The sequence below is a fragment of the Pinus tabuliformis genome, chromosome 1_2, assembly GCF_031772625.1.
Source record: "Pinus tabuliformis cultivar Carrire ecotype Pingquan chromosome 1_2, CPIR1, whole genome shotgun sequence".
Taxonomy (NCBI): domain Eukaryota; kingdom Viridiplantae; phylum Streptophyta; class Pinopsida; order Pinales; family Pinaceae; genus Pinus; species Pinus tabuliformis.
This window is the reverse complement of record NC_142298.1, coordinates 985,241,953-985,254,621: the sequence shown is the minus strand read 5'-3', so window position 1 is coordinate 985,254,621 and position 12,669 is coordinate 985,241,953. Positions and strand designations below refer to the sequence as shown.

The following is a 12,669-nucleotide window of genomic DNA, read 5'->3' as shown; positions in this document are numbered from 1 at the left end:
ATCCATACTCCACTCAGTTGGAGTCAACTAGAGGATAGACTGGTCCTCGGGCCAGATGTTTTGCATGCAATGGAGGAGATAGTATGAAAAATTCAACAGAACATTAAAACCGCCCAAAACTATCAGAAGATCTATGTAGATGAAAAGAGGATTCCTAAAGATTTCCAAATTGGGGAACATGTGTATTTAAGAGTCAAACCTCTGAAAATCACCCTCAATAGAGGAAGTTGTAATAAGTTAGCACCATGATTTTGCAGGCTGTTTGAGGTGTCGAACAAAGTTGGTCCAGAAGCCTACCAATTGGCTTTACCTGCTCATGTTAAAGTACATAACATATTTAATGTGTCATTATTAGAAAAATATGTGCATGACAGCGCTCATATGATTGATTGGAATCTGTTACAGATAGAACCTGAAGGAGACTTTCTTCTCGAACTACTCCGCATTCTGGAGTGGAGAGAAACCATACTGCAGAATCGGGTCATCTCTTAGGTTAAGGTGCAGTGAAGACACTTTACGCTTGTGGAAGAAACTTGGGAAAACGAAGAAGTTATGAAGGAAGCATATTTGGGATTGTTCCAATAAGAATAATAAACACTGAGGATGGTGTTAATTTGAAGGGGGGGAAGATGTAATACCCTTGCTGTGATTAAAACAATTGCGTTTTAATTTGAAGGGGGGGAAGATGTAATACCCTTGCTGTGATTAAAACAATTTTTTTCGGTTACTATTACTAGTGGTTTAACTAGAGATTGAGGTGAATTGATTGTGGTTGGAAAAACAAAGAAATTTTAAATTAATAAATAAAGTTTGTTGTTTCCATGGATGGAAATCATAATGGCTAACACCAGAGTAAATGATACTTGCCAGAGGAATCAGATTGAAATTAAATTTCCTTAATTAAAAAAATATATGGATATATATTACACCCTCACTGGGAGATAAACACAGAGGATAAAAGCACTACCAAGAAGAAAGTTGACTTTTTCATTAAGGAAAAAAGAAAAGAGAAAAGGATAAAAAATCCTAGGCCTAGTGGATGCAGATTACCAAAAGGCAGGACGCTACCAAGGAAAAATCTATGAAAAAGATAATGTTAAATAGACATTTTCAAGGCTCAGGAGGGGCTACTGAAACCTGAAAAAGCTATCATAGCTCAGGGGAATCAGAGGTGATTCAAGGTTGGGTAGATCAATGTTGCAAGCCACATATTTTGAGGAACTGTAGTGTTGGATATAGGTTTTTGTACTTTTTGTACTTAATGTGAATTAAAATGTTCATAGTAATTATGCTATTTACTTTTGAAATTTCTCATTAAGTTGAAGTTAATGTTAGTGTTCCTAGTAATTACGCTATTTACTTTTGAAATTTCTCATTAAGTTGAAGTTAATGTTAGAAGCTACCTATCTTGGTAACTCTGGCTGACAGTCGTATTATATATTTGAATAGTAGGGATGGATTGTATGATAATTGCTTGTTTAAAATTATTGGATTTTCGACATTCTGTTGCTATTATGCAGAATTAATGGTAGATAAATCTGTGCTAAATATTGAGGTAAATCAATAAAGAGCATTCACGCCATACAAACTCATAACTATGATAAGTATGAAACTGTGCATTCATCTTCTAGAGTGCATTAAAATTGGATGCATGCATGCAGCTAGACATATTACATCAAAAAACGAGGAAAATGTATATAAGGAAAATGTATAAATTTATATAGGTGAGTCTGTTAAGACTGCTTGCATGTCACCCTTGTGAAAGGTGGGGTCAGATGGTGGAATTGTTCCCGTTGTATGGGTGGACATAATTCCATAAGTTCACAAGTAGCTCCAAAGGGTAATCTCTCAGAGACGCTTATGTCACATCTATGAGTTCAGAATAGATAATTGTTATAGCAAGGTAATTTCAATTATTAAGCAAATTAAAATACTTTCATATAAACTACTTCTATAACATAGTTGACAAACATGCGAGAGGCAGATTGATATTCTTTTCGAATTAAATACATGGGAGTATGAATAGAAAGATACATCTACAGTGACCCTAATAATAAATATTTCTTTCGAATTAAATACTTGCGAGTATGCATAGAGAGTTACATCTACAGTGACTCCAATAAAAAATTCAGTCTAGAGTAATCTGGAAGGGAAAGCATATAAACAAAAAAACCCAGATATGTTGACAACACTGATAATGTGGTTGATATTATTCTAACAGAAATTAAAATCATACATAGAACTTAAACGAGTTGCATGAGGCAGAAAATGTTGAAGGAACCATTCCTGATAATTCACAGCAAATTACTTAATACCCAAAACTCGAGTCAGATGACTTTTGTATGAAGGAACCAAAAATATTTACATGGTAAGAAGATGCCTTATCAAACAGTAGTAAAGCTCACGGATTAATGTCGTGATAGGAAACCACTATGTACATATACATACATCGAAATAATTCCTGGACCGAGCCTGGATTAACATAAATACCCAGTGTTAGTTTCATGGAGATCATAAGCATAATGAAAAACAAGCACGGGAATCGCAATGCCTCAGGCATATAAACACAAGCAATAGTCAACCTTAAAACAACCGGAGACAGTTATGACTGTAAAAATGGTATGTATGTTTGGACAATAGGTATCTAGGAAAAAAAATTACAGGAAGGCACACTGTAGCCTTTCCTGGAACCAGCAACGACTCAATGAACTAGAAAACAAACGATTATGCAACAAGAACATTGTAATGCGAACCCAAATTCAGGAAAGGTTGAGTGAGGATAAGTCGTCTATACGATAGTGCGGGGTCCATAACCCAGCAGGTGACCCAGCCTATCTCTTACGGGGAGGGGAAACGCGAGTCATTTATATGAGTGACCTACGTTGAACTGACTCACAGTTAAGAAACGAATTCACTTCATCGTCTTGGATCGATATTAACAAAGGGAAAATTAAGGCTATTTATCTCTTCTCCAAAACAAATTAAAAATTTATAATTTTTATAATTTTAATTAATTAATATATTATAATAATTTTTATTTTTATTTCATTTATTTATTATTTATTATTTTTATTTTTATTTCACTATTTAATATATAAGAGATGTTGTAATGTCAAGTTTTATAGACATTTTAAGTTAAAATAAAATAAAATAAAAAATAAAAATGATTTTTCTTTAAATGCGATTTTTTGGAGTTTCTGATTGGTCCAAAAAAAATTGTGGCCAAATCTTGATTTATGTTGTTTAAACTAGATTGTGATAAGTTCACCTGTCAAACTTGTGACTTTCAATGAATCTCTCTAGCATTGTAGAAAAATTATATTAAAAAAATATAATGAAAAACATTCCAAAAAGTCACTTAAAGAATACTAGTAAAAATATTGCTATCTTGACATAAAAATTCTACATTGTTATTTTTTTAATTAATTTTTGTTGGGTAGTGAAGATAAACTTGAAATAAAACTAAAAATCACCCTATGTTAAAATAAAAATTCTACTTTATTATTATTTTTTTATTAATTTTTGTTAGGTAGTTAAGGTAAAATTGACTTGGTCAAGTTAATGGTGGTTTTTGGGCTCTAGGTTTATGAGAGCATCGTATTTCCCATAGTATCCATGTGGAATATAACCTATTTAAAGGGCGAATTAAAGTAGCCTATATACATATTAAAGTTAGATCTACCAAGCTCCGAGAGGAACCAAATCTCAAGCTATAAATATGCTAAAATGCGAAAATATCTCTTAGCACTTGATAGATCTAGAATTAAGATTGATCTAGGTTGGTTATTATAAGTTTATTTTCTATATAAATTAAAAACTTATTAAATTTGTTTTAAATATTTTATATTAAAAAATATTATATCTATGATTGCATTTACCCTAAAACAAAAGTATAAATTAATTATTATAAACTTTTATTTTCTATTTTTTATTTCTTATGGATAGATTTTTTTTTAAATTTATGAATTCTATGATAGAGATTTGCTAGAATAGTAGGTTTAAACTACATAATCTTTAGAATCAAATACTCTAATAAATTTTAGGAGCACCGAATTCATTTATGTAATAAAAATTATAATTTGATAAATTAAAAAAATATAAGCTCAAATAGAATTATATCATTAGATTCAAACGTAAAAAAATTAAACTAAGCCCAAAATCAATAAATTTATCATTTATTAATTTTTGATTTTTTTTTAATTATATTCCATTATTAATTTAAGAATTAAAATTAAAAAAAATTAACCATAATACTTTTATAAAAAATATCATACCTATCTTATAAAACTCAAGACTTTTAACATGTTCGTAAAAAAATTCCAACATTTACATCATACTCCAAAAACTAATCAATCAATTCCAACTTGATATAATTAGTAATAGTTATAAATACCCATCCATAATAAATATCGAAACAATTACTTTGTGATGTGTATCACCCCTCGTCTTGTAAACAACTCTCTTTAACTTTTTTGTTTACTATGTAAAACTCGGTAATTCATTTGATGAAGGCGGTGAAAGAATTTAAAAATTAAAAATGTACTTATTATTAATTAAGTTAAAAGAAGGTTATATTAGTGAGAAAAATGACTAGAAAAAGATTCCAAGAAAAAAGAAAAAGAGAAAACCTTGAGTTTTCAGACAGACGGTTAGACAATTACTTCCTTCCGAGGAGAGAACAAGAAAAAACTCAGTTGGGAAAGGCCACAAGTGGCTAAGAGAGGAAGTAAGAGGAAAATAAATGAATTTATAAGACATTGTCAAGACAGACTGTTAGACAGTTACTTCCTTCCGAGGAGAGAACAGGAAAAAACTCAGTTGGGAGAGGCCACAAGTGGCTAAGAGAGGAAGTAAGAGGAAAATAAATGAATTTATAAGACATTGTCAAGAAGATATTATACTGTTGTAGGGTCTTGTGGAGTTTGTAGGGTCTTCTTGAGTTAGTTATAACAAGTGGAAACCCTTGTAAAGGAGAGAATTTTGGACTACAATGGTGGTTTTGAGGTCCCGGAATGATTGTTATCTCAGACTGCTTTGGAAACCAAGAGTCTTGGGGATGATTTGGACGTAATTGCCACTCTCACAGGTTGGTGGATAAAATAAGTCTCTTATGGCCTTATTCTTTGACCTAGCTAAACCAGATAGATAAGTATTGTGTTAATTGAGCTTCACTTTATTTGTTTACTAAATGTTTATTTAGAAAATTCTTTGACATAGCTAAACCAGATAGATAAGTATTGTGTTAATTGAGCTTCACTTTATTTGTTTACTAAATGTTTATTTAGAAAAAAAACTGGAACTCTCAACAATTGAGGGAAGTTGTTTTGTTGTTTTTCAAGACAAAAAATCTTATTATTATGGATAGACAACGGAACGAAAGAGTAGCATATTAGATAGATATTGTAGAGAGAAGAGTATCAGACTAGATAGATACTGTAGAGAGCAAATATTTGAAATATCTCTCATTTTTTTTTTTTCTAAGCAACACTACCTACTTTTGTATTAATATTTACAGCTGAAACTTTACATTCGAGATTTCTTGCTGCCCATGTCCATTTGTGGCTCCGTGGGCAGCTGTGGCATAGTCCAAAAACCAATTACACCTGGTAATGTATCCAGTTTTAACCAGTGCAACCACCAACAAAAAGTCCCTAAACATCTCTGTAAAACCCACGCAGGGGCAGAGTTTGCCAATTGGATTACTCAGACATCTACAGGGCATGTGGTTATGGCCCAAAACAAAAAAGCTACTATCCATATTAGAAGAGAAAACAAGTAACAGCAGTAGACACATGAGACCCAGTAACATCATTGAACAGAAAACACTAGAAAGACACAAGACAACAGGAGAGATAACAGAACCGTCCACGATCCCACACGCGTCCAGGCAGAATGCGGGAGAGCCACCTGGGCCTAGTCCTCGGTTGCATCTTCCTCCGGCTCGTCCTCTAGCTCAGCCTCACGAATCCAAGCCCATCCATGTCCCTCTGGTAAGCCGTCCATGAAGGCTGGCAATTCAGGTTCGCGCATATGGCTGGATGGGTGGTGGTGCTCCCGTGATGCAGTGCCCCTTGAGCTTGAAGCCTCACCCTGTGGCCGCTTACCTTTGTCAACCACCCGACATTCTTCCGCCAGAGCCTGTGGCAATCTTCCTTCTTGCTCCAGGGTAATTCCCCCCTCGTTGTCCAAGGGATTTTCCATTGCAGGTGGCCGAGGCAAGCCATCCTCATTCTCCTCAGGGATCCTGGTGAATAACACAGATATGTGGGCATTGATACCCAAATTTTCTCTGGAATTGCCCAGTGTGAAAATGACCGAGCCAAACGCAGGTAGCCTTGGCTCGCCATTGTTGGACCCTCCAGCTTCCACAAATTGGCTAGCCTGCACAGGAGGAGCTCCCACACGTCGATGGCAGTAACAGCAGCAGCAGTGGTGATGTGAATCAGCTGCAGGCCCGCGAGAGGATCTGGCTCGCCCTGAACCTCTGCCTCTTCGACATGGCATTCTTTCCCGCAACATTCTTCCAGTAACTTCTTCCTCAGACAGAGTTCCCTTCCAATTCAGCTCCGGGTAGCACACAAATGAACGCAGGCAAGAACCAGGGAGGACCAGCAGTCGGCCGGCCTCCCCCAAATCAACAATAACCCCGTAATTCTCAGAGTTCTGAGCATGAACACCATCGCTTTGGGTATCAACTGCCCCCAAATCGCAATTCTTATCGTCCCCCTCATTCTTTCGAAGTTCTTCCGCATTGAATGCGGCCATCAACCTCAGCTATGGTCCCTGCGCCTTCATTAAGGCTGATATGCTGCATTGCTTGGCGAAGGGAGGTGGCGGCGAGGAGCCTTAATGAGCTCCGTCCGTCGCGTGTCCTATCGGCCGTGGCAAGTGGCTCTTCCTGGCTATGCGAGGTGGCACCCGCATCCGGGGCAGCAGCCTCCTCTTGGATTAAGCTTTCACATTCCTGGAGCTGCTGCCTGTTAGAAATGGTATTTGTGTTGCCCGAGATTAGGGGAGTGCTGGTCTCAACACCAATATTGGCCAGTAGATCTGCAATTTTGTTTCCCTCCCGTCGAGTGTGTTTGAAGGAGATGGCCCTTGCATTGTCAATCCTGTGCGCGATTTCATTTAATCTTGCCTCAAGTCTCCAGCTGGGAGCTATCTTCCTTGCTTGTGAACCATTATGTATACGAGTTACCATGTTGATGAGAATTTGAGAGTCCCCTTCTACAATTAAGGGTTGGAGGTTGAGGTTCCAGGCAATTTGAAGGCCCTGCCAGAGCCCCTCCAACTCTGCTGAGTTGTTGGTGTCCCATCCAATACTTCCAAAGTAGATTTGTAGAGGAATGCCTTCATGATTCCTGATAATGCCTCCAAACCCTGCTGCTCCTGGGTTGCCTTTGGAGGCCCCGTCAAAGTTTAGCTTATAAGAGTTTTCAGGGGGAGCAATCCAATGACAATCTTTTCGAATGCTGCTATTGGGAAGGTTGCTTCTTTGGGGATCATGAGGTATCTGCAGCTGCCAATTTCTTAGAATATTCTGCTCACTGTCCACAGACGGCCAATCTTCTTTGGTCCAACTTTGGAGCGCCATAGTTTCTTGAATGTTTCTTTGAATCTTGTTCCATATTACATCTAGCGGCGATCTTTTGTTCTTGAAGATACGCTGATTTCTTTCCTTCCAAATATTCCAGAGGACAATCCCTGGGATAATGCACCACAGATAATTGAGAAGTGAACTTTTGTAAGGTTGCCTGGGCCATAGCCTTATGGAATTGATTATGTCTTCCTCCTCTATGCCTTGTCTTTGACATTTGAATCTGACCCTGTTCCAGAGAAGCTTGGCTAAGGGGCAGGAATTCAATAGATGCTGGAGGGTTTCCTCCTCCTGAAGGCAATTGTGACAGATCGAGGGGCCATGGAAGTTTCTCTTTCTGAGCTTGTCCCAGGTGAGAATCTTTTTGTGCCCGGTCAGCCAGAGAAAGTAGGAGATCTTTGGCCAAGGACCAAGCTCCCATATTTTCTTCCATAGAGGGTCGGGGTTAGCTGCGAAGTTACATAGAATTTTATAGGCTTCTGCTGTGGTATAGGTTCCTTTGGGCAGGTATCCCCATCGGAGAATGTCCTCGCCATTATCCTGTCTTATTCTTCTTTTCCGTAACTCGCTATCCAGCTCCATGTTCATCCTGTCATCTTCTCTGCTGAGGATTTGGCCGCTTGATTTCCATTTTCTGAAGCCCACTTCTAGTTCTGGTTGCCAGTAATGTTGGACCTTTTCCTGTTGCTGTTCCTGCCTCTCCGGAATCATTGAAGGGTGGAGAATGTTCGTAAGTCTGGGCAATTGATTCCAGGCGTCCATCCAAAATCTTGCGCTACAACCGTTCCTGATTTCCCAGAAGCTGTGCTGTTGGATAATGTGATGGTGTTGCTTTGCTACGTTCCATATCAAAGAGCCTTTTTCAGTGGGAGTGAATCTGATGAGTTCCTCGGGGGGTCTGTTGTCTGCATATTTCGCTGTCCATATCGTTCCCCATGGTTTGTCTAGGTTGGTGAGCCACTGCCACCAGATCTTGGCATTCATGATGGCGTTACTGTGTTCAGGGTCTCTTAGCCCAATTCCTCCTTTGTCCTTGGGCATGCAGACTTTTGTCCATCGAACCAAGGCCCATTTTCGATTGGTGGCTGAGCTGCTCCATAAGAAATTTCGCTGCATGTTCCTGAGGCTTTTTAAAACCCATTTTGGGGCGGCTAAAGAAGAGAACAAGTAAAGAGGCATTGCTTGCAGAATCGATTTGATGAGTACAATTCGGCTGGCCAAATTTAGCGTCCTGTGAGTCCAGAGGTTGAGGCGACTTTCGATTTTATCCAGTAGGGTGCGCCAGGCAGAGTGCTTGATTGCTGAAGCAGTGAGAGGGGCACCTAAGTACTTGGAGGGAAGAGACGCAGAGGGAAAGCCTAAAATGCGAGAGACAGCAGATTTGACAGACGGGGGAGTGTGAAAAAAGAAAATTTGCGATTTGGTGCAGTTGATAGTCATGCCAGACGCCAGAGAGAAGTCCTGGAGGAGGCCTTTGAGTCTACGGGCTTCTTGAGCCGAGGGATAACCAAACAGCATTGTATCATCAACGAATTGCTGATGGGAGAGGGCAGGGGAGTTGTGCACAGAGATACCCTTGATTTGCTGCAAGCGAAGAGCTTGCTTGATGTGCCTCCCCAGCCCTTCGGCCATCAAAACGAAAAGAAAGGGGGAGAGGGGGTCTCCTTGCCGGATGCCCCTGGAGGGATTGAAAGAACGGGAGGGAATGCCATTAACCAGGATGGAGAAATGAGTAGAGTTAATCATGTTCAGGATCCATCTAATCCAAGGAGGACAAAAACCAAAGGCTTTAAGCATATGATGGATATAGTTCCAGTTCAATTTGTCAAATGCTTTTGAAAGATCTAGTTTGAGTAGCATACCTGCTTGCTTAGAGTTCTTGAGAGAGTGGATGATTTCGTGAGAGAGGAGGATACCATCCATTATGTGTCGTCCCTCCACGTAGCCTGACTGCTCCTTGGATATAAGTGCTGGCAGAAGCGGTTTGAGCCGATTAGCTATGACCTTTGAGATTACTTTGTAAATGACATTGCATAATGCAATGGGACGGAATTTATCTGGAGTGATGGATTCTTCCTCCTTGGGAATGAGAGCGATGAAGGTAGCGTTGAGAGAGGGAAGAAGCCAACGTGTTGCTCTGGATTCTTCAACTATCTGCCAGACTTCCTCTTTTAACATATCCCAGAAGGCATGGAAGAAAGTAGTTGTGAACCCGTCGGGACCTGGGGCTTTACCCTCTTTGAGTTGTTTCATGGCATCATCCACTTCCTCTATGCTGATGGGGCGCATTAAGAGTTCATTTTGTTCCTCTGTAATAATTTTTGGAATATTGCTGGTAATTTTGTTTATGGCTTGTTGCCTGTCTTCTCCCTGCTCTTGATGGACTTGTTGGAAATGATTGAGGAGCTCAGCTTCAATCCCTTCATGTGTTTCTACCTTGTCACCTGCTTGGTTTTGGATGAAGGGGATATTATTGTACATTCTCCTTTGAACTGTTGTTCGATGGAAGAATTTAGTGTTGCGCTCCCCCTCTTTCAACCATCGAACTCTTGACTTTTGCTTCCAATAGATTTCTTCCTGCTTCCCCCTTTCGTCCAATAAGTTGTGAATGTGGCGTTCCTTCTCCAGCGTTGCTTCCGTGTGCCCCTCCGTGATGATCTGCTGATGAAGGTTTTCCAAGTCCTGCATGAGCTTTTTCTTCTCCTCGAAAATGTTGCCAAAAGTTTCTTTATTCCATGTTTTCAGATGGCTTTTGAGAAATATTAGTTTCTTCTGAAATTGGTACATTTTCGCTCCTTCTGGAGGGATGTATGAGGCCCAGATGGTCTTAACAAGCTCCTTGAAGTTAGGATGAGTGAGCCAGAAACCTTCGAACCTGAAAGGTCTTTTGGTCATGTTGCCGGGTCTTTGCCATTGAAGAGCTATTGGCCAATGGTCTGAACCTGTATGAGCAAGTATGGTTGCTGAGAAATCCCCTCCTAAGTGGACCGCGTTGTCCGAGAGGAGGAAGCGATCCAACTTGGAGGCGATTTGATGCTTGCCTGCCCTGCGATTGCTCCAAGTATATGTACCATTGCAGAACGGCATATCTATAAGGGAAGCCGAGTTTATGAACTCTTTGAATCGATCAATCTCAGGCTCCAATCTGCTTCTTCCTCCAAGCTTTTCTTCCGATTTGGTAATCATGTTGAAATCCCCAGCAGCGATCCAGAGCGGGAATTTCCTGCTATTACTTAGGACTTCGATAGTGTCCAAAAGCTCTACCTTACTGCTAGTTTCTTGCGGGAAGTAGACATTTGACAAGTTGCCATGAATGTTAGTCCCCAGAATATGGAAGGTGGCCTGTATCAGATGATGCGCTGGATGAAAGTCGGTTAGGAAGACCGCTTGAGTATTCCAAGCTATAGCCAGTCCTCCCGAGGCGCCAGAAGCATCGACCGCTACTGAACGACATCCTGGCCAGGCTTTTGATAGGAAGCTGTCTAACATAGAGCTATTACATTTGGTCTCCTGAAGAAAGCAAATTTGGGGCTTTTCCTTTTTTATCATGTTTCTCAACATCCTGAGTTTTCCGGGGCTGTTAAGCCCTCTTATATTCCAGGATACAAGCTTCATGTTTAACCGCTGACAGAGGGCTTGAAGTACTTAGTCAATTTGGCGTATCTGCCTGAGTCGACTAAGATTTTCCCAATCTCTATCGTTCTTTGCAAATCTGTCTTTCGGCCCCTTTTCTTCGAGTCCTTATGGCGCTGAGTGCCGTCCCATTGGCTGCCTGGCTGAATCCCTAGTTGGTTTTGGTAGTAGGCGCGAGAGATGACCAATTCGAGCTTATCAAGTTGAAACTCTGGGATGGCATCATATGCTTTCCTTCTACATGCAGCCTCCATTTCTAGGAGATCTAGGCCATGTAGGTCTATGCTTTCCGGTTCCTCATCCATTATATGCACTTGATTGCTGTCTTCGTTGCCAGAATCTTGATTCTGGGGAATGTCATTTTTGCCATCAACCTCCATATCTTTGAGATTTTCGGCTGAGTTGGTCTGATCCTTTTGCAGAATGATGGGGCTAGAGATGGGGGCTGAGGTTTTGGGAGGGGAGAAGGAGGTAGGGGGAGGGGAGGAGGAGGAGGGATGATCAGGAGCGGCATCCTTGTTGAAGGGGGGATCTTCCGAGGATTGACCAAGAATGTCGAAGCTGTTCTTGGTTACTGGGCCATGCGGCTTGCGGGGCTGGGGTTTGTGACCATTGGAGGGCTTTTTATGCGCACGCTTCCTGCCTGAGACTTTAGTAAATCCATCCTGAGCAGGGGAACCTGAGGAATCTGGAGGACTAGATTGAATATTCAGAGGGTAATCCCTGAAAAGATGACCTAGGGTATGACATTTCCTGCATCGGAAAGGAACATGCTCGTAGTCGAGAGGCTGAATCCACTCTTCATCACGATGGGCAAGCATGACTGACTCGGGGAGAGCCTCATTAAGGCGAATGAAGACACAAATCCGGGCATAGGAGGTGTACTTACGAGATAGGGTTTCTTCTGCTACTTTGATGAAATCGCCGACTCCATTGCCAATCTTTTTGAGGAGCTCCTCCCCCCAGTATTCGTCCGGGAGCGAATACAGCCTGATCCAAACAGGAGCCCATGTTAGGTCCTCTTTATCCGGGTTAAATTTGGGGATCCAGTCGCGTAAATATAGCCCAGCCGAGTTGAAAAAATAGGGCCCTCCTACTAGAATCCTGTGTTTATCCTCCGGACAGTAGAATATAGCAGTGAAGAATCCTTTCGGCCCTAGCTGTAGCGTGACATCCCCTTTAGGTTTCCATTTTGCAGCTATCCAGCCATATAGGGCCCTTTCAGTTGGCCAGAAACCGATGAACTTGCCAATGAGGGCATGGTCCTTCATGAACTCTATTCTCTCATCGATCTTGTCTCCAGGCAGCTCGATCCTTGGTCTGACCTTGGCTGCTGGTCGACATGTGCTTGAGGTGATTTGCGGGCTTTCTCCAGGCATTCCAGCTTCTTCTTGCGATGCGCTATCGCCTTCTTTGCGATTACCATCATTGTTGAGGTC

The 12,669-nt window shown here is 40.7% G+C and overlaps 1 protein-coding gene across 1 annotated transcript; it reads right to left on the bottom strand.

Moving 5' to 3' along the window:
• Positions 1-5,913: 5,913 nt before the first annotated feature.
• LOC149209329 (uncharacterized) lies at positions 5,914-11,212 on the bottom strand. The gene is made up of 2 exons (XM_089398580.1): positions 6,770-11,212; positions 5,914-6,663 (listed from the first exon to the last, which is right to left on the bottom strand). The coding sequence occupies exons 1-2, from the start codon at positions 11,210-11,212 to the stop codon at positions 5,914-5,916; spliced, it is 5,193 nt and encodes a 1,730-aa protein (XP_089254706.1).
• Positions 11,213-12,669: the final 1,457 nt, after the last annotated feature.

Excerpts from the sequence above, each read along its gene's own strand:
- LOC149209329 (XM_089398580.1), bottom strand. The coding sequence starts at position 11,212 with ATGAAGCTTGTATCCTGGAATATAAGAGGGCTTAACAGCCCCGGAAAA. Across the intron at positions 6,664-6,769 it reads GCGCAGGGACCATAGCTGAG|AACTCTGAGAATTACGGGGT; the intron begins GTTGATGGCCGC and ends GTTCATGCTCAG.